A 22,333-nucleotide genomic window follows, 5' to 3' on the forward strand; every position below is an offset into this window, starting at 1 on the left:
CCACTTCAGTGATGGAACACCTGAGGAGTTTTACTTACTGAGCCCACTTCTTGTCCCAGGGCTGCATTCACTACCCCCTTGAGAATATATTCCTGGAAGAAAAAAAGGATTGGAAACGACAAGTTAAAGAATTCGGAAGGTATAAAAACATTACGAGTCAACTACTTAAAATGAGTATTATCTTGTCCATGCCAACTCTATCCAAGATTCCATTATATTAAATGTCAGATCCTAGTGATGGGTACTTCAAGCAATACATGTAACAAATAATGGCTGAAAAATGGCAATCGTATATGTGAGCTGACCACTTCTGCAAAATAAGCTGGGGTTCTGCTCCAGTACCAAGTGTAGAAATAGCCACATTACACAACCCACCATCACATAGCACAAACTATGCTGCTTTCAGTAGCCTCGGTAGAGAAGTCCAAATATGGAAAACTGCATGGAGACCAAACCCCACTTTTGACTCTGTAGGTGGCTCCTACAGCAAAGAGACTACCTCAAGATCTGAAAGCTGGCACTGCCTCTACCGTATGAATAAAGTGAAACAATCTCTGTGGCAAGCAGACTGGTGCTTTTTAACCAATATCAACTTTATGAAAAAATACTGAGCAAATTTCATGCTAATAAAAAAATGCCTGACAGTCCTCAAGGTTGAAATCCACTACTCTTAAAGGAGTTTACAGCAAGGGCAGTCTCTACCCACACACTTCTTCCTCAGTCCTCTCCTGGAGTGGGTGGGAAAGTTTCTGATGCCTCTTCAGTAATTGAACCCATCTGTTAAGTTTGCCAACCAGGGAACAATTAAAGTCCACTGTGATTACCGTTTTTATGAGATGTCCATTAGCACAGCAGGGGGCATGTTACCAATAATAAATAATGGCAGCTGAACTGAAAACCTCAATGTATTTCGCACAAGCAACAGAACAGCTATTAAATCACTGGAACTGGCATAACTGGCCAAAATGCATGCATTTACAACATAAACAACATTAGCAGTTATCCAGACAGGACCAGTGTGTACATGCACAAGGAAAACTTTCACCTTCTTAATCTGAGTAGCTTCAGTCATCTTTTAAAGAAACCCTACCTGAGAAGCATTTCTCTCTCAACCTCAGAGTGGGACTCAGCAATGCTCAGTCTAGAATCATTCTTAGAATCTCCAATTGCACAGTACTAAATATGGGAATTTTAGACAACTGATGCAGAAATATTTCCCTTCTGCCAGCAGGAACCAACACTGATTCTGGCCCTGGATATCAGATTTTTAAAATTCACATAACAACAACAAATATTATGCTGGGAATCTGACTCGTTTCATTTTACACCACTAGACCAGGGGTGTCAAAAATATGACTTACAGAGCCCCATCACATGGCCCCAGAGCTGCACCTAGGCCTGAGTTGACCCATATGCCACCAGATAATAATTATAAAAGAGGTATTAGTAGTACTGCTACTTTAGATTTTACTTAGATTGCTCTAATATTCATTATAATTTCCTTTTCTTAAACAGCTTGTACAGTGGAATTCATGGTAAAAAAATGCGTCTGACCTTGCAGGCAGAAATAAACAATACCAATAAACATTTTAAAAAGTGGTCTAAAATATTTTTCCTGTGACATTATTTAGTACATGCACAACACAGAATGGTGGTAGCATGGGAAAAGAGATGTACTGATACTAATGTATAACTGTCTACAAAACACTCACAGTTTTGCTACTTCAAATTATGTTCATACCATTTGCAGCATACCCACTAACAGTTAACAGACACGATACATATGAACACAACTAGCTAAGCCTTACTATGGAATAGCAGCCTAAGTTTGGGATGATCTGCTGCTGCAGTCTAACTTACAGATCACACAACCACACCACCTGCATTACTCAAACAGAGGCTGTCTAAGAAAAAGAGTATATAATTCACTACTCATGTCAGTTCTCAGTAATGTTGTCAGTTGTATATATGCAGGTCCCAAGAAATTTAGCCACTGCATCATCTAAACCTTTCTCCAAATAACCTTTCCTCAGGATCTAAAATAGGTATTTCTCTTGTTCACATTGAGACTATTATTGCATTTATTCATATTATTTTAACACCTTAGAGCAGTGGTGCTCAACCTTTTTCCTTGGTAGTCCAGATGGGTAGTGCCCAGTCCATCCATGGCCCCGATGTGGCCAGTGGCCCTGATCCAGCACCCAGAACAGGCACAGCAGGGTGCCATCTGGCTGCACAGGTGGAGGAGGGGAGGGGGGCTCAAGGGATGGTCCCAACCTGGTGGTGTGGGGAAAAGGGGGCATGGCTAGGCCCCAACCCAGCTGTACCGGGGGAGGAGGTGTAGAAATTTGGTAGTGGGGGTGGGGGGTGGCCACTGCTCCCCCACCACCAAATTTCCCAACCCATGGGGAACCCTGCAGGCCAGATGCAAAGGCTCTGTGGGCCGCATTTTGGCCAGTGTGCAGAGGTTGAGTACCCTTGCCTTAGAGCATTAGTCAAGAACCCCCCTCTGTGGCAAACAATATATAAATAGACAATCCTTGGCCAAAAATCTTATCATCTAAGTACAAGACAAGAGGCAGCAGCTAGATACAGCCCAAAACAGGTATAAGAAACAATAACTGTATTGATCAGCGTGATAAGCGATTGTCTCAGCATACCAGCTGCCTAACTGCTGTCAAGTTTTTTGTAAGCATCATGGCAAAGGTGCTGTTTGAGAAGGTTTCTGAAGGAGGATATGTATTAGTTTTGCAAATGTGTTTCTGAAACTCCCCAAACCAAGAGGGACAGCACACAAGAAAAGCACAATGGTGCTCATTTCAAAATTTAGTGAGCAGGCAATGGAGGATGCCACCATGGCATTTACACAATGTATGAGCAGCTGTATGTTGTGAAAGAAAAAACACAGGGGAAAAATGAGAGATTAAAAGCACTGCAGATGCAGAAAACAGTTCAGGTAAGTCTTGCTACACTAAGAAGTGCAGAGGAGGGTATAACAATGATGAACTGAGCTGAGGCAATTCCTTTCCTCAATAAACCTCAACCCAGTACCATGGAGGACTCCCCTTTTATTACTTCAAAGACCCATAAGATGTTTCCTCTCAACCCCAGCTCTGTGACCTTTCAGAAACAAACCACAGGGAAGAGCCAACCAGAGACTGAAGCCAGCAGGGCACCTGTAGAAAGCAGTTCAAACATGAACCAAGGGATACTGTAGTTTTTACTCAGTGCATTTTCCTGCCTATGCTGGCTGGTGGTTGCTACAACTCTCCCTTATCCCTGCTTTTCTTTGCTTTTCCACCTAGCTAATCCCAATGTAATCTCCTGGAAACTACTTCAAGACTTTATTTCAAAACTTGAAAAAAATACAACTGCCAAAAACAACAGTACAGTTTACCACTGTTGTATTATTCTCTATCCTTTTATGTTCTATCACTTCCCTCTAATCTTATGCCTTTCTGAATGAGTTAGTCTTTAAGATGCCACCCTGCCTTGCCTTCTGCCTGACTTCAGACTAATGTTTCATCATTTCTAGGGTCAGAAGAGACCTGAATAGATCATCAAGTCCTAACCCCTGCCCTGGGCAGGAACAAGTGCTGGGATCATAAGACCCCAGCCAGATATCTATCCAACCTCTTCTTGAAGACCCCCAAGGTAGGGGAGAGCACCACATCCCTTGGGAGCCCATTCCAGAGCCCAGCAGCCCTAACCATAAAGTAATGCCTGATATCAAAACTGTTCTCAATCAATTTGTGGCCATTATTCCTTGTTAACCCAGGTGCTGCCTGGGGGAACAGAGCCTCACCTATTTTCCACTGGTTCCCAGAAAAGGGGCACCTTGAACCAGGGACCTCCTGATCTGAAGCTATATGCTCCTCCACCAAACTATTCCCTCCAACAATATACCCCTTTGTTATGTGGTTAACTACCTTTCTTGTTCCTCAACCCTGTGCCTGTGTTTAGATTGTAAGACTTAAGTTCTTTGGGGCAGGGACTGTACTTAACAGAAACTAGGTTTCAAATGATCTTCCAGGAATGACTGTAATAAATATATTAAATAATAAATAGTATATATAGCATGTACATTTTATATATATAAAACTTCATATACAGAATTTTACCCAAAGTGTTAGCACCAATAAAAGCTGAAAGACAGACAGATACAGGATATTACATGTGGGAAGGATGCAAGCACCCACTGTATATTCTTTGTATATGGCAGATTCCACCCCAATTTAAAGCATCTCCCTTCATGAACAATTCCATAAGCTTCCAATTACCTGTGGAGTTGCAGGTTCCAGGTCCTTAATCAGGTTATAAGCCTCTTGAACATCATCTGAAATATCAGACATTAGAATGCATGACAAACTATAACACCCTGTACTCAAACAAATCACTCATTCCCCACAACATTTCTTCACAGTCACAGCCAGGGAAAGTATTTGGAGGGGAAGAGAAAGAGGACTATAAATTGGTGTAAATTTATATCTTGCTGATGATGGCTGCTGGAGCCTGAATTACAAACATGGATTGAGTAATAGGTTCTTTATTACTACATTTTTCCTCATACAGAGATGACTTGGCCCCTTGTTCATAGTTCAGTGCCTGCCTTCTCAATAGTACAAGGTCAAGATAATAAATCCCTCATCTTTCTCTCTCCCAACCACATTTATGCCTCCCTTCGGAGAGGACAGGGGAAGAGGTTATTTGCTTCTGAAGACCCCTCACATTTTCTTAATTAAGAGCTCAACATCTGGTTAACTACTCTACCTGATCCCAGATCTCCCAAGAAAAAACCTTTGTTAATATAAGAGTTAATTTAGGAATTTAACTCCACGCACTAATACATTCTAAATTAAAGAATTCTAGGATCTTTCAACATTAAGGCTTCCTAGTAAAAGCCAAACTACCTACTGCAGATTCTAACTGTACCACTAAAGAATTCTTTTGTCAGTACAGGTTAAAAATAGTTCCCTATACAAAATAGGCTAAATCATCAACAGGATTTTTTTTTTGCTGGTGCAAGTTACATATAAAAAGTTTTGTGCACTCAGTTGTGTCAATTAAGGATAGTCAATTAAGGTTTCTTCCTGGCCCCCCTTTCCCCCCCCCCCTTCCATTCTTAACAATCTTCACTCCATTCCTCTCCTTTGTACATATTAGTCAGATTTACTCTACAGTGAAGGCAGAATTTTCACCTAAAAGGCATGTACTAATAAATTTAAAAACACTTGTGTAGTGAGTACTATTAGTTTGTTATTAAAAATATTGTACCACAATTGGTAAAAGTTGTAAAGTTTTCATAACCTGAGACTTTACTGTTGCTCTCTAGTATTATTTTTTTAAATAATAAAATGGAGCAAGATTGCCACATTTTGTGAAAAGTAATGTGACTGCAGATTTGTAGAGATTGATGAGGTTCTACTGAACAATATGCCATAACATGATTTATATCCAGCTAGGATCATAGAAAACATGACGTATGATTCATAAAAGTAAGCAAGTAAAGTTCAGATTGGATATATAGCCCAAGACAGCCTGATATACAAAAAAAGTAACTTAAGATTTAAAAGGAATCCTCAAAAAGGTTTAAATTGCATTAACCTTATTAGTAAAACTGTCTTCCCAAATAGGTATTTCAAGCTTCAGAGTTAATATAAACAAGCTATAAAAGGTGCATTGAACTTTTTCCCCTCTGTTACATCTTTAAAGTTACTCAGGGGTGTATTTGGTAGCCGTGTTGGTCCGAGACAAAAAAAAGAAATGCAAAACTCTAGAACTCTTGGTTCAGAGATGATACCTTTTATTAGATCAACTAAGAAATCGCAAAAACAAAAAATCTTTTTCTGCAAGCTTTTGGGCACACGTGCCCTTCCTCAGGCTTAGGGAAAACTAAAAATCGTAAAAAGTCCCTATACATAGAAAATACATTTCATTTTTGCACAGAGAGAGCTGAAGTCTGTCCCTCTGGGTCCTTGGAAGTGTCTTTGTGAGTCGCTCTTTGAAAGTTGCTCTTTAAAGTTACTCATGCACATATTGGGAGATTTACCATGAAAAGTTCAGGGTGTGGTTTATTTCTCCACATAAAATAAGTCTGAAGTTTTTCTGACTATATTTCTTTCATCTAAGAAGAACAAACATTTGCAGAGCAGTAGGGTACAAGCTAAAACAGTAAACATTCTCTGAAATGCAACAAAACTTACTGAGTGGGACTGAGTAAGATTAAGGAGATAACATTAACTGCTTTCAAGTACCCAGATCTAAACAGCTGGTCACAGAAAGGTGTGACAATACCATGAATAAGGGAGGCATTGGGTGGAAAAGGAATCACCATATCCCTTTACATTAGATGGCTGCAGTTAACACCAACTCAATCAATCAATCCACTGGTGAATGGAAGAACACAGCAGTGAGGAGTAGAAGGGGAAGAGAGAAGGCTTTTTAACTAGTGGTAGGACTGAAATACAAATAGAAAGATACAGAATAGCCTGGAAGCAAATAACTTGGAAACATTGGAGATTTTCCTGCTGCCCAGGACCACCTACCTGCATTATTCAACTGTTAGAAAATGTGTTTGGAATGTATTGTCTCATTCACAGTGCTGCCTTGTTTCTTGTTACTTTAGTTCACAGCCGGCTTATGCTACATTTACAAAAATAGTTTTTATAGACCAGATGGGAATCCTGTCTTCTAATGAGGTACTGCTCCATGTTAACAAGCTCAGTTAAGGGTGTTCTGCCAGTGCAAAGGGGGAAAAAAGGACTTCTGATCTTCTGACAAAGTAGATTTGTTCAGACACTTACAGCTGGCCCTTCTCCAGACACCAAAAATGTATAAGCCATTAGCTTATTTCTCATAAAGCTATCAGTCAAACACATTAAGGAGCAATGCTAAAAATACATATATTTGTGGAAGACCAGGCATGAGCAGGTGAAAAGGTGTCACAGAAAGAGAAAGGGTTCCACCTCCTGCACCCAAGAAAGAGCCAGAGAGAGATTTCTTTACCCTGACGGAGATAGTAAATCACTAGATTCAGTCTGGCTTCAGGAATAACATCAACCAGGGGAGGAAGAACCTGCAGAGCCCCTTCTCCTCCTCGAAACACCACCTGCAGAGGGAAGTACCCACCTTATTAACATCTATAGTATGTTCCTGTTTCTGGCTTTGCAATCAGCCTTAGAATTCCTATATTAATGATCAGCTATGATCAAGAGAACTGGCTTTAGCTGAATCCCTATTTATTAGTAATTTTAATAACGTGAGGTAATTATAAGTATCTTCACCTCAAAATAGTCTAATCCACTAAACTAAAAGCAAGACCACACATAACAGTGTTAGACAAATTAGATAGGATGTGACCTGAACTGAAGCTACAAGGGAAACACAGCTGGGCAATTACAATTTTATTAAGCTGAAATTATGTTAAAATATTAGGGCTAATAACCCTAGACTTGTGAAGAATACTAGGGATAATTTAAACAAAAGTAATAATGGTTTCAAATTTACATAATAATATCCCCAACAGTATTCAGGACATGGTTTCAGAACTTAGGAGAAAGGACTATCACCTGTTGAGTCATTTACAAAGAAAGCAGAATAAAATTACATAAAATGTTCATTTTTCCAATCTAAAACCAGAATTAACTTTTGAATGCCTGATATGTTAGGGAAAAGTTATGATTAAGCTTGTTGCAACTAGCTGAACCACAAAATCTACCTTTTTGACCAGTCCATCACTAGTCATTAGTTTATTTCCCATAAAGCTAGTGCAGCAGTTCCCAAACTCTGACAGATTACACACCACCAATTTAAAATGATACAACCTTAAGTACCATCAGCAAATTTGTCCTATAAAGTAATTATAATAAATCTATTAACGCAGCGCTACCACTGACAGGTTGTCTGCATAACACTGGTGGTATCCGTACCACAGATTGGGAACTGCTGGGCTAGTGGATTGTCATATGCATTTTTGGTATATGGAAAGTAAGCAACTCCACCAAATAGAAACACACTATTATACGCACTGGTAATTTAGAATAATGCTAAAACTACTGCAATGGACTTCTGTCAAATGATCAGTTTCTGTTTTGCTTCAAAAGGCAAATATTTTTGTTTTGTCTCAGTGTGTGCCTCCCATGAACTTCTTGCTATTTACTTTGCAAATGGAGACCATTAGCCTGAGCTTCAATTCCACTGACATTGTATGCTGGTTAAACAACAAAGTTCAGGGTAAGGCATCTACCACCATCCAGGTATTGACTAAGTTGCCCCAAGAATCTTGAAAGGTATGCAGCACTTTAAACCAACACTGTTTTTTCATGACATGGTATCATTCTGACAATGCAAAATAACAGAAGATGAAGTTAAATAAAAAACTGGGAGACATATTGAGAAGAGCCATGGCTACAGACATGATGACATTTCACCAACTCACCTCTCACACCCTGCCTCCAAAATTCCCCAGAATATTTCACCCTGCAGTCTACCAAGAACAGCTCCCCAGGCCACAGTTTGAGGCATACTAGTAAAACTCACCAAATTATGCTTAATGAGCTCCTTCGCAAACTCAAAAGATGAGGAGGCATTGTCCATTAGGCTCTTGAGTTCTGCCTGAAATCATACATAAAAAGCTTAGCCAAAAACAAACAAAAAATACCCTTCATTGCCAGTTCACACAACTGCTGAAACTAAGAGGTATTCATATCCAGCTGTGATAAACTGGTTGATGGAAAAAGTCACCTCCCCACTTTACCCTGATACATTTGTACAAAAGCAGGACAAAAAAAATGGTCTTGGAAAATGGCAAGGTAAGCATGCAGACAGAAAACCTTGGTGCTGAGAATGTGTAGACTAGAGGTGGCTGACATCCCTCAAAGGCCACTGTGACATGATAAAAACAAATTGTCAACCACTGTGATTAAGCACAAGATAGATAAGAGACTACAAGGGGAGAAATGAGTGTGGGACCTTGAATGAAACTGACAAGCCAGAAGAGCTTTCCAATGGTTACCTCAGCAGCCTTGCCGTTGTAAAGTCGGAAGTGGTTACAAGCCTTGAGGTTAAGAGCAATGGTGCTGTCAGGAACTTGCTGAAGGTAAACAGCCAATACGTCTTGAGACACATCATAGTAATCCAACTTGTAATAGCATAAAGCCACATAAACATTCAGAGCCAGGTACTCCCTGCAGGGCAAAAGAGGAAGTGTTCACCAAAGCTTTGAGTTCCTGCCAAATGATTATGCTGCAAAGAATACTAACAGCAACTAGATATTCTTTTTTGTTTTCTACAACACCCTTTACAAACACCACAAAATAGGGGGTTCTGAGAACAGCTTTGTGTGCAACTTTCCAGATCTAGTTTCTGTTGCACACACACACAAAAATCACGTTATTTAGGGCCACGTGCAAGAACAGGTTTCTTTCTACTATTAGTGCTTGACCTGCTTTCACAGGTCAAATGACTGACCTCTGAATCTTGGGACTTATTATTCTGGGAGTGCACAGTAACCTTAAATGAAGGGAGAATGTAATAATTTCATTTGGACTGATCAACTAGGGTTCATAAACATAATACACATAAAGTAGTTGTTTGCTTTCTATTAATAGATATATTCTATGGGTAGAGAAACTTACTGACATTTTTTTATTTATGTTCATATTGTGCATAATTACCTCTCAAACTCATTATTGCAGGATATCAAGCCAAAAAGAACAAAACATTTCTAGGAATAAGAAAAGAATCTGCAGGAGCAACAACTAGGATAACCATCACAAACATGTTAAAAGCAGGGCAGGTAAACTAGTTCATTTAGAAAAGCATAAGCTATCTTAGGCAATAGCCTCCTTTGTCAAATGTTATGAATGCTACAAACTTCATGTTGTAATCATCATGGACATAAATTGATCACTACCCAAGGACTGAAGCTGAAATTTCCTCCCATAGCATAGAACTGCACTATACATATTACAATGGCATTTCAACTTTCTCTGAAGCAGTGGTTCTCAACCTTTTTTGTGCCAGGACCCATTTGTAAATGTCAATGGCCAGTCCCAACACAGTACCCCTTCCTCCTGACCCACTGCCCCCTGCCCCTAGGCCCCACACACCAGTGTATGGGGCAGGGGGTGGGTGTGTGGGGGACAGGGGGAGCTCAAAGCATTCCCTTGCAGGCTGGAACTGTCAGTCTGCAAGGGAAAAGCCACGTTTTTTTCTCCTTTAAAGGAGAACACATTTTTAAAAAGTTTGTTGATCCATTTTTTATATCTGTTCATGACCCTTTCAGATATTCTTGTGACCCACTTTTGGGCTGCAACCCACAGGTTGAGAAACACTGCTCTGAAGCATTTAACACTCCAGAAAGACTATTGCTTGTTTTGACAAAATAGAAACTACTCTTCCAAGTCCTTCTTTGAGTTCTGGATCATTGCTTCCCAGACCAGCAGGCCAAAGAGACTACTATAGAGAGAGCATACCAAGACATTTGTGCTTTGAATGGCTCAAAAAGCACCCCCACATGTACTTAGAAGTGGTTTGATTTCTTTCCACTCCTGACCTGAGTGTTTAGTGGTTATAATATGGAACCTCAGGTCAGCAGTTGTAACAGAATAAATGTAAATGGGAAGACTCCTCAGAGCCTGAGAGAAACACAAAGGAACTCCAGAGTAAAAGTGAGACTGAAGCCTTCTCTTCCACACCCCGGCTTTCAGTAGAATTCAAAAACTAAAACTGAGAATTTTCAGGTAGGAAATCTGCAGAAAAATTAAGTGGCTGTCTACAGCTTTGCATTGCAAAAAAGATATGGGCAACATATTCTCTGCTTGCAATTCTGTAGCTTTTCATAAGAAAAAAGAAAGAAAGAAAAGACTTGTGATGGGTCACAGATTGAAGCATATTACAAGGTGAATGAAGGTGGACATTTTCCCCCTACATTTAATTGGCATAATGGTTTAGAATAGAGTGATAAAGTGAGGAGGGAAGTACTGTACTTTTCTCACAGAAGAACAGACAAAAGCATAAAACCTACCACAAACAGTTGTCTGAATCCAAGCAACTACATGGAATGCAAGTACAACACATGAAGTGAGGTTCTAACAGGGGAGAGAGACAGACACCAACCTATTATCAAGAAGTATGCGTTTGTAAATATCAATAGCTTCTTGGTAGTGGGACCGCATGTAATGGATAGATGCCAAGCTGAGCTGATCTTCTGTAATATCCTGCAGATTCTGGTGGAAGCTCATCAGTTTTTTTTCATCACTGAACTAAGAGAGAGAAACAGACACCCTCCAGAAGAGTTCAGATAAGAAAACAGTTAGCCACATCAATCAGCAAGTGAGATTTCTGCTGTAGTTCAAAGATTCCAGTTAGAAATTAGAGAAAACTTTCTTCTATTCAGACCTGTTTGGCCAATGGATGCTGTGGAGAAAGAGGTAAAACACCCCTCACCAGAAGAACATAAGAAACAAAATACACATCCCTACCAGGCATGATTTGAGAACTATTAAATCTTATTTGCCATGATGCATGGGGAGAAAGGGGTGGACTAGATATACCATTGTCAAAATAATTTTAGAAAATAAGGTTTCACAATGATCAGTTGAGCTAGAGAAGAGTTTTGCTACTTTTTGATTCAAAGCTTAGTTCTTGGGGCCAGAAAAAAGTCACGTTATCAGACCAACAACCTACTAAGATGATGGTTCTCGTAATTTTTGGCAGTTCTGACAAGTTTTCTTTGTAACCAACAAATTTGAACTGTATCAAGATTCTAAAGCAGCCAAGAATATCCACTTAATTAGTATGCTCAAGTCACTTACCATTCCAATGTTTCCCTCTACTAGATATATAGCTGCTAAGAGTGGTAGTTATAAACCTCTACTGCTGTCAGAAATGGGCTATGGAAGAGACACTTAGGCATATTTTTAAAAAAATTGGTAGGTTTTCTTACTTAAAATTTCTAGCTGCTCATCCTTATATCTTACCTCTTTTCCTTTTTGCCTGAGCTGCCCATAAAAAGGACCGTTCAGTACTGACAAAAGAAGTTTCCAAACAGACACCTCTGGGTGCCAATGTCATCATTACACAACAGCTTTTCAGCTGTCAAATGAATAATTAGGTCTCCACTTGAACTTGCAAGGAGATTTAGGTATTTAAAAGGTGACCATCCATATTAGAATTTGGCTGGGACTCCAAGGTTAGCATTCCTCTTGCAAAAAGTGCCAAGACATTTTTAATGACTATACATGGCCAGGACCTGGGTTTGTCCTCATCCAAAAAATGCCTCTCTAGCTACACAATTCCCCTTTAAACTTGATCCTAGCACATGACAGAATATGGATCCAGAGGAAATAATACTACCTACTCTGGCCCTGATCCAAAGTACAGTACTTCAGGCCCCTGGCAGACATTACAGTTATTGTACAATTCATGATGGACACAGATCATTTGTGCATCTCACCGGCATGGCAGGAACAGGCTTCCCAAGTATGATATAATCAAGCCACATTTAATGTGGAACATGCTCTACATTGTGACAAAGGTGCGCTAAGTATATCTTAAGATTAAGCAAACATATAATTAAGGCCCCTGGCAAACATTAATACATTTATGTGACTGGGATCAGGAGTTTTATACTTGATCCCCCAAATTGTGTGTTCTGCAATGCCAGATGTACGTGGAAGGACACACAATTTTTGGGATCAGGCATACTTAATATTCCTCAGATCCCAGCTCTGTGGCTGCCAGCAACTTGAAAGGCAAGCCATGCAACCCTGCACAGGAGATCTAGTTCCCTTATCCTGGGCTGCACTTCTGCAGGATACATGAGCATAAAATTCCTCTGATCCCAATCATACAATTATATTAATGTCTGGCAAGGACTTTAATTATAGGTTGCTTAATTTTAAGATATATGTAGCTTGTCTGTCACAATGCAGAGCATGTGCTCATAATCACCTTTTTATTTGTCATGTTTGACTGATAGACCACTCAAAGCACTTTAAGTAAGACATATGCTTGAGTGCTTTGTTGAATCTCAGTGTGAACAATAAATGCCACTACCTGGGTAGCTGTTACCTGGGTTTTCAGTGACCCTGCTTAGCTAATAAGGTCTGACCAAAAGAAAAAAAAATTACAGCAGCGACAGGGCCTGGACTAGATAACCTTTGAGGACTCTTTCATCCTGATGATTCTATAATATTAAATACATTTGCTGTATAGAATTTTAAACAGCAGCATTTTACGCATTCTGTTTTCAAGTTTGAAAACACCAGTCTGAAACACAATCCAATTTTATCTACACATTTACTTTGGGGGAAACCCCCCCATCGTCATGTGCCTGTTCCCTTAACTTTGATGTTTCTAAACTGACAGCTATTTCTTCACAAGTATGTTGTGCCAAAGAGATAAAAGTTTCCTTGTTAGTCAAAACAGATACCATGCTCTATTTATAGCACAAAAGTAATCTAAATAAGAGGCTAAAAACAGAGGAACTTTTCCTAGTGGGCTTGGATAATACAGGCCAAGTCCTTCAGTTTCATTAATCTTCAAGATACCGATATGCAAAAAAAAGAAACCAGTGTTTTTATCGCTGCTGAAGAGAAATCAAACCTCCCTGCTAGATACAAGATTGTGCCTGGCAAATCACTCAAGAGACTAGTAACAGAATATAGATCTTTTTACCAAAGTTGTTGGCTCCAAGATAGTTTCAAGCTAATATTCAATATTCAAGCCCAATATTCTTAGAAGAATGGAAATGCACAAACTATCCTTCCATATTCCTGGTTCAAACTAAGTCATGGAATTCAATGGTCAGAAATACTATCAGGCCATTGTTAACTGGTCTGCATGGAGTGAACTGATAGGTCTCACTCTTAATCCTACTGGACAAGGGCCTATTTTGAGTATCTCTTGCACCTAAGAGATAGTTCTTTTAGTCAGAATAATGCAGTAGGGTTGGGTTTTGGAAGTTCTGTTCTGCTAGTGCTACACATACTTGTCCTGCCAGGCTATTGATCTAGCAACCAACACCAGAATGAAATTCAAAAACCAAAAGGAAATGTGGGCAAAGAAGAGACAAACATACCTTATGTGCCAGGTGAAAGAGGAGACGGTTCTGAAGTGGACTTTTAGGTGCTAAATGGAAAAATCCAACAGTAAGTACCAATGTCGGGGACAATTCAATATTTCTATCACTGTTTTTAGACTCTCCTAATACACACACACACACACACACACACACACCCCATTAACTAACCCAAGTGTACCTCACTGATCCACTCACCTCACTTTTCTATTAGCATCATTTCCTCTGGCAACTTCACACAATTTTACCAATACTTGAGAGTGTTTCTGTATTTTTTATCTTCATCTACTCTTCATCTCTTAAAATTGTTTGCTGAACATATCTTCTCCATGCCTTTGCCTCATGCTCCTTAACTCCTTTTTATTTCTTGCTAAAACATTTTGTACATTTGATAGTTTGTAGGACACTGCAAAATATGCAGGGCACAGTCTCTTATACACATGTGCAAAACAGGTGACTAACCCATAATCAAGGACCTTTGCACCATGTCCCACATGTAACATAACTTTTGTGACAAACCCCTGGAAAATTATATGCCTTAAAATTCCAGTATTCTTGCCAAGACCCATCATATCAAACCATTACCATTTTGCTACCATTCACTTGATTTATGCCTTCTAATGCATGACAGCTCTAATCTTTCTTCTCTTATATGCAAAAAAGGCATATAGCATCAGCTGGGAGGAAAAATGGAGAGTCCTGGGAAGAATCTTGCACTCAGGGGGGTGTCTACATGAGATTTATTACTGCACAGTAAGCATGTGCGTCTACATGTGCACACCCCTATTGCACAGTGAAAACCCTTAATCATGCTTAAATTTGCTACTTGCAGGTGACATATGCAGGTAGCACATTTAAGCGTGATTAGTTACTAGGCAGTAATGCACATGTAGACACGACCCAGGAGCAAATTTGCTGCCATGTATGGCCAGCCCTAGTGTGGCAGGCTGGGAGCCTCTCCTGCTCCAGGGCTGGGCTGCCTCTATGGCAGCCCCTGTCTGCAGGCTATAAAAGCCTGCAGACATTTTGTGGCCTGGGGTGCACACCACAGGCAGCCTGAGGGCACTGCAGCCCATGTCTCCCTGGGCAGGCCACAGCCCTGCTGTACCTGTCTGCCTGCCAGCACCGCTCCCTAGCACTGTACTGTTGTGCAGCTCCCAGGGCAGTGCCTTTGGGGCCAGCTAGGTGCTGAAGGTGCTGCAGGATGCTGCAGCCCCTGACCAGTCCTGTCAGCCCCCAGGGCCAGGCAGCCTCTGGGCAGTAGGGCCAGCACCATCTGTTTGCAGCCCATCCCCAGCAGCCTGCCCTGGATCTTCCAGTCCTGTGCCATGCCCCTACACTGGGCACTATTGGCAGCTGCCCGGGGCCAGCAACACTGGGACAGCTGTGCGGGGGCCCAGAAAGCTGGCATGGGACCCAGCATGGCATCATCCTCCCCATCCAGGCCCAAGACCACACACATCCACATGCACATGCCCGTGCCCTCCACCCAGGGCCCCAGCTGCAGTCAGGAGGAGACTGACAACCTCATGGCACTGTGGGGTGAGGCTGAGGTGCTGCACCAGTTTGAGCAGTGCGGGTGCTCCAATGCCCAAATTTATGAGGCTTTGCCAGGCTGGATGAGGGAGCGAGGGCACAACCAGTCAATGCAACAGTGCCTCATAAAGGTCAAGGCCTTGCAGGCACAGTGGGTCACTGTGACAGGCCACAACTGTCAGTCTGGCTGTGCCCACAACACCATACCCTTTATGTAGCAGCTGACCAGCAGCACCCTGGAACCCAGGCCACAACCGTGTGGTGTATACAAGCACAGGTGGCCTGCCCAAGCCCCCGCCCTGGCCTGGCCCCTCTGGTGACACGTCACTGGAAGAGAGACCCTTGGGCATGCAGCACCCTGTCCCGCTCAGCTCCTTGGCTGCAGCCTCCACCAGCAGCTTAGGGACCCCTGGCCAGCACCTACTTCGCCAGCTGTGTAGCCTCAGGGCTAGCCATGAGAAATGGCCAGCTATGACACCACCAGCTGCCAGCAATGCCAACTCCTCCCTGGGGGGGAGGGGCAGCTGGGAACCTCCACACTGTGCCTGGTGGGTTGAGGACACTGGCCACAGCTGCATGCGGTCACCAGCTGGGAAGACTGCACTGAGCCACCAGCCACGCCAGCCCCAAACACATGGTAAGCCCTGCACTTGTGGGGGGAGAAGACCCTTCCTGCCCTGGCCCCTGGCCCCCTTCCCTGCCTGGCTCACCCACCCTCCCCTGGCACTGGGTTCTCCCCCACAGCACACAGAGAAGCAGGACAATGCAAAAATTTACTGAGCAACCCACGCTCCCACAGCAGGGCAGACATGGGTCTCTCAAAACCTAAAGAACACACTGATGGCAGCAACGATATCCTCAGCTACAGGGGGCAGGGATGTATAGCACTGCCACAGGTAGCCCCTCCAGGCAGCAGCGGAGGTTGCAGGGCAACCCAGACTTGCCTCTTGCGCTGTTGTAGCTCAGGGTCCCAAACCAATAATACAGGTGCACTCAGGGCACTAGAAGGATCATCATCACCATCAGCAGCAGCAGGGTGTAATAGGTTGGGCACCCCTCAGTTTGTGCAAACACCTCATTGCGCACCACCTGCGGCAAACACAGCAGGGGCATGCTTAGGGTGTAGCAGCAGCACAGCATGAGACTGGACCTGGGGCACCTCCCCAGAGAGACCCTGTGGAGAGAACAGGGACACGGCCAGCTCCTCATCCCAGTTCTCCAGAAGCCCTGCATCCCCTCCAGCCCAGGGGCTGTGGGCTAGGCAGCAGCACAGCAGAGTGGTTGGGCTTGTAGGGGGCGAGATGGGGGAGCGGGGCCTGGAGCCACAGCATCAGGTGCTGCCTATCCCATTCTGGGGATGGGGCAGGGGAGGCAGGCTGCCTGTGGCCAGCACCCAGCAGGCCACCAGCCCCAGGGGAGCACAGGGACAGGGGGCTCGGCCAGCAGCTGCCTGGGTCAGACCTGCCCAGCCTGATTTACCATGGTTCCCAGGCACCCATGCACAGCCAACCCCCAATCTGAGGCCAGGCAGTGCATGGCCTCTGGTACAGAGCATCTTATCTCTGAAATGTTGCAAACTCCCACAAAGGCTTCTGTCTCATGGCTCTGCAGGTCCAGCATCTGGACGTGTGGGAGAGGCCAGAGTTGCCAGCAGGGATGCCAGTCAGGGTCCCTGGTGCCCACCACTGGGGCCCTGCGGATGTGTCAGCTCTGCCAGAGGTGCACCATGGATTCAGGTCCTGCGGGAGCAAAACACCATCCTGGGCAGTGCTGTGCACTGCAGGCCATGGATGAAAACTGTCAGGACACCATTGTGAGCCTAGCAGTCTCATTCTTGCCCACTGTTGCCCAGCCCTTGTTCCTAGCCCCACAGGCCCCCTAGCAGCTGCAGGCCACCCTGCAGCAGGACCCTGCCTGGGCCTGGGAGAAGGTCCTGAGGCATGTACAGCTGGCAGAAGCTCCTGGCCCAGCCCCTGCCCCAGGTCCACTGCCACTCAGGCCCGCCGCTTGCCTCAGCTCCACATGGGCACAGAGCTGAATAATCTAGCAGTGGGGACGGGAATACACAACAGCCCTGCTGGCCATGGACAGCACCTGACAGAAGAGGAGCTGCCCATACCAGAGAACCTGTGGGGGACTAGCCAGAGACCATGGTTCTGGCCGCCTGCCCCTGGACTGTGCCCCTTAGGCGCTCCCACCCCATGTCCCCCCCAATCCAGGATGCCATAAAAATGACTTCTTCACAGGGAAGAAGGTGTTTTATTGTTGGTGTGGGGATGGGTGGTGAAGGGTCTATGTTGCGGTGACAGGAGGAAGGCTCTATGTGTTGAGTGGGGAGGAGGGTGTGTATTGAGGGGGAAAGAAGAAGGGGGTGGTCTGTGTGATGGGAGGGGAATAAAGGCTTCTTCAGACATATGTCTGCCATGAGAGTAGTGCTGGGGATGGATAGTGGATATACAGTCTGTGGGCAGCCAGGCAGGCAGCCTAGAGCAGGGAGTATTGGAGAAAGTGGCCAACTAAAGCCTCCCACACCTGGTGCTGTGGCCCCCACTGGCAGGTGCACGACTCTTTTGGCACCTCAGCTGGGGTGAAGGGGGCTCACTGCTGCTGCTGCTGCAGCCACAGGTGATGCTCCTGCTGCCAGATGGCCTCCATGCACCTACTCCACCCAGGACTTGTGAAACAGCTCCCTCCCAAGCCTTGCAGATGTTATACAGTACGTGACCTGGCAGAAGTTCTCCTTGGTGACCTCAATGTGTGTGGTGAGGGAGTGCCAGCAGCCCCTGAGGCGGCCAAAGGTGCATTTGACCAGGGTGCAGGTCCAGCCTAGGTGGCAGTTAAAGTGGGTCTGGTGGGGGTCCAGGTGGGCAGTAATGGCTACATCAGCCAGGGAGGAGTGGGTAGGCCGGGTTCCTGATGAGCCAGGGCAGGACAGCAATGGTGCCCAGCTGGAGATCCAGCTCCCTCAGTGCAAAGCACCCACTCTCCACCAGTCCAACCAGGCCAGAGTGCCAAAACACACTGCACACTGCCTACCCAGCCAGCACTCACATGGGTGAATGTACCATGGTCATCCACAACTTGCAGGACCATGGAATGAAACCCCCTGCAGCTGTAATAGGGCTGGTCTCCGTGGGGAGAGCAGTTGATGGAGAGGTGGGTCCTGTCCAGGGTCTCAATGCACTAGGGGAATCCCAGTGCATGGAACCCTGCCACTACCGCCAGGGGGTTGAGGATTCGGAGCACTGTGTGCCCCAGCACATCCAGGAGGGCACTGCACACCTCCAGGACAGCTTTCCTGGCAGTGGCCTTGCCCATGCTGACCAGGTATTTGACATGCTGGAGACTGTGGACGTGGTCCACAGAGCAATGGCCAGCCAGGTGTCTGCGGGGAGGACCAGGTGTATGCTGGTGTTCTGCTGCTACAGGTGAGGTTGGAGCTGCTAGAGTAGGTTCTGGAAGGTGGCCTGGGTCATGCAGAAGTTGGTCAGCCACTGCTCATTGTCCCAGGTGTGCTGAACAACATGCAGCCACCAGTGCTGGCTGGCACAGTGGACCCAGAGGCAGCAGGACTGAAGGCCCAAGAAGGCAATGACAGCCATGGCAGTGGCATCATAGAGCCCCTGATTGGCATCTCTGGCGGTGGCAGCAGCAGCCCTAGGATGGCACACTGTAGGCGGGCAGGTGGTCACTGGGCATGGGAAAAGCCAGGCAGGATGAGACAGCCATGGGGCAGGCAGCGGTCAGCATGATGGTCCAGCAGGGTGATTGTGGCAGCCAACAGGATCACAGGGTACTAGTTGTTGCTGCTAGGGCCATGGGCTGGAGCAGCCATAGCATGGGGAGGCAGAATAGCCAAGGAGAAAGCTGCTGCACACTGCTCCTGGGAAAGAAAGAGGTTGGCCAGAGAGCAGGTCTGACTTTTAAAGAGGGCTGCCAGGTGCTGGCAGCTGCAGCCAGAGCCTGGAGGAGATCCCCCTGGTGGAGACAAGGGCACACTGCAGGGATGCAGGGAACTGGGAGCAAATTTTCTCCCTAATCACTGCATGTGTAGACACCTACCCAAAACCGCTTATTCTGTCCCTAACCCTTGACCTTTGCCACTGGAAGTCCCTCCTCTTGCTCCCAGAAGTACACCACCATTTCCCATGATCTGCGTGTGGCAGTGAGCAGGGCCAGGCCACCAGCTCCATTGCACGGCTAGGGTGGATAACCCAGGAACTGCATGTAAGCCCCAGGGAGCCCCATGGAACGGAGCAAGGTGGACTCCATGCCCTTGAAAGCCCAGGTTCCTCTCTCCTGCTGCTCCACCCTGGGCCCCCACCAGCTGCAGCCCCAAGGTACCAGCACAGGTCCGTGCTCCTGTCCAGCTGCCACTTTGCTCCTGCCCACTGCTGCAACCACTGCCACTTCCCCCACCCCTGGCTGCCGTTGCTCTTCCCCTGCTACTTCCCTACCTTCCTGATTGCCGCCACTCCCACTTCCCCCAACTATAGCCACTACCTTTCCCTACCTGCGGGGCTGAACACAGAAAGTTCATGTCCTACAGAGCTATAAGCTCCTTTGGAAAAAAACTTCCAAAAGTCTTCCCTTGTTTCCTGGATTTTCTTCAGTCACCCTGACTAATGAGCACTCCGAACCTCTGTCAAAGCCACCCAAATAGCCATTACTGCATCATAAAAAGGAATGCATTTGGCATCTTTACAAAGAGAGAGAATTATGCAGTTTTGGTTTTTTTGTTTTTAATCTGTGTGGTCACAAAGCTGCAGAGTGAGCAGAACAAGGGCCTGTAACTTAAGGCTATAATTCTGCTACATCCTAAGCCTACATGGAAGCAGGGCTCAAACCACCAAAATGTCTCCTTCCCAGAGATGGAATTTCCTCGTGTTAACTTCTAGATTTTTTTGAGTAACGGAGATAAACTGTCAAACTCACTTCTTTCTCTTTCCTGTTTTCCCATCTACTACTCATTCACTTTCCTCTAACAAATAAGACAGACATTTTTCTTCCAGCCCTTCTCAAGCACAATGCCAGAAAACAATCTCTTCCCAAGGGGTTGTCAGCTCCATGATCACTTCACCTTTTCATTGAAACTGTTTGGACACACCCCTGTTCCCCGCCTCTGCTGCTGCATTATCTCCAAGAGCATGTCAATTTCTCTAAAAAAGGAAGGTTGGTCACAATTTGAGAACAACCCTTAGCATGAGCAGCTTCTTACTTGGAGAAGGGAAAAATGGGACTGTTCTTCTCACAGCAAAACACCTTGTGATAGCTTCTTAGCAGATGATCAACAGTTTACGACACTGAACAGTCCTGGACACGATAAATATTTAAGGATTGCCAGTGGCATGAATAGAAGCTTTCAATCCACAACAGAGGGAGGGTATAGAGGATACAAAACCTTTTTGTGAATATCCATTAAAATTAAAAAGTATACAGAAGTATAAAGGTAGATGCCTTCATTAAACTATAGAGAACAGGACAAATTTGAGTCCAAGCAGAAGTAATGAGTCAGACATTTGTTTGGTTTCATCATACTGCTATACTGAGTACAGCAAACTGAGGGTTGCAACCACTTTCTCTGTTGTGCCCTCTTACAGAAGCCTGAAGGTACAAGTTGCACACGCAGCACAAATAAACCTACTTTACTTAAAATACCTGCTCTACAATGCATAAGCCATACGAACATGGGGGGGGAAAAAACTCAGAATGACACCCTCAGAGAACTACTTTCTTTTCCTAATTGCTGAGAGCTTTCTCCAACAAATTCAAAGGCTTTAAAGTAGAAATGCACTGATACATCTGTCCGATATCAGATTGGGACCAACATAAAGAACATTGACTGTATTGGAAATTGACTTTTTTTTGCTTGATATGGCTGATAAATGCCCCATGGACACACACTGCCGCAGCACAGCGGGTAGGTGGCAAGGAGCACAGCCTGGCAGCTTGGAGAGCTGCATCCAGCTGGTAAATCTGTTGTGGTGGAAGGGAAGTGGGGAGGGAAGGGGCATGGGGGCACAGATCAAGGCCCCTGCAGTGAGGGAGGGAGTGGGGCAGCAGCTGGAGCAGGCACTGCCCAGCCGGGGTGGGGCGTGGCAGGGGATGGAGCCATGGCTCATCTGGGGGCCACGGGAGGAGGGGCGGCTCCCGCCTCTGCACACACCCTGGGAGGGCATGGGGGGGGCACATGCCCCTGGATCTGCCTGGGGTGGGACAGGCTGCTGCTGCAGGCTGGTGCTGGGGCTGCACCGGGCTCTTCCTGGCAGGAGATGCACTCGGGGCAGGGTGGGTGGCAGCACTGGGAAGGGTTGGGGGGTTACTGCAAATTTTGGGGTGGCTGCAGCCCCCCCCATAACCTCTCTCCTAGTGCTGCTGCCACTAGCCCCCGCCAGGAAGAGGTCGGTGCAGACCCAGCCCCAGCCTGCAGCGGCAGCCCATCCTGCCCTACACAAATCTGGGAGCACATGCCCCCCCCATGCCCTCCCAGGGTGTGCCCCCCCTTCTCATGTCCCCTGGACAAGCCATGGCTCTGTTCCGTGCCGTGTCCTGCCCCGGTCAGGCAGCACCTGCCCCAACCCCACTCCCCCCTCTCACCGTGGGGGCTTCTATCTGTCCCCCCCACGCCCCTTGCACCACAACAGACTTACCAGCTGGACACTGCTCTTCAGGCTGCATATAGGAAATCGGATCGGTATCGGCTGATATACCTCC

General features: G+C 45.4%; 1 protein-coding gene across 9 annotated transcripts in view; it reads right to left on the reverse strand.

Moving 5' to 3' along the window:
- Positions 1–22,333, reverse strand: part of TTC26 (tetratricopeptide repeat domain 26) — a 70,762-nt gene that overhangs the window by 37,568 nt on the left and 10,861 nt on the right. For 8 of the 9 annotated variants that reach the window (XM_019514901.1, XM_019514898.1, XM_019514904.1 and 5 more), the window contains 7 exons: positions 14,084–14,133; positions 11,119–11,264; positions 9,014–9,185; positions 8,539–8,613; positions 7,006–7,108; positions 4,281–4,336; positions 39–92 (listed from right to left, as the gene is read on the reverse strand). In XM_019514901.1, the coding sequence (XP_019370446.1) occupies positions 39–92; positions 4,281–4,336; positions 7,006–7,108; positions 8,539–8,613; positions 9,014–9,185; positions 11,119–11,264; positions 14,084–14,133 (656 nt within the window). The remainder of the gene's footprint in view (positions 1–38; positions 93–4,280; positions 4,337–7,005; positions 7,109–8,538; positions 8,614–9,013; positions 9,186–11,118; positions 11,265–14,083; positions 14,134–22,333) is intronic. The other variant, XM_019514905.1, reaches the window with a different exon arrangement.

This window comes from Gavialis gangeticus, unplaced genomic scaffold (assembly GCF_001723915.1).
Source record: "Gavialis gangeticus isolate Ggan-Ray unplaced genomic scaffold, GavGan_comp1, whole genome shotgun sequence".
Classification (NCBI taxonomy): Eukaryota; Metazoa; Chordata; order Crocodylia; family Gavialidae; genus Gavialis; species Gavialis gangeticus.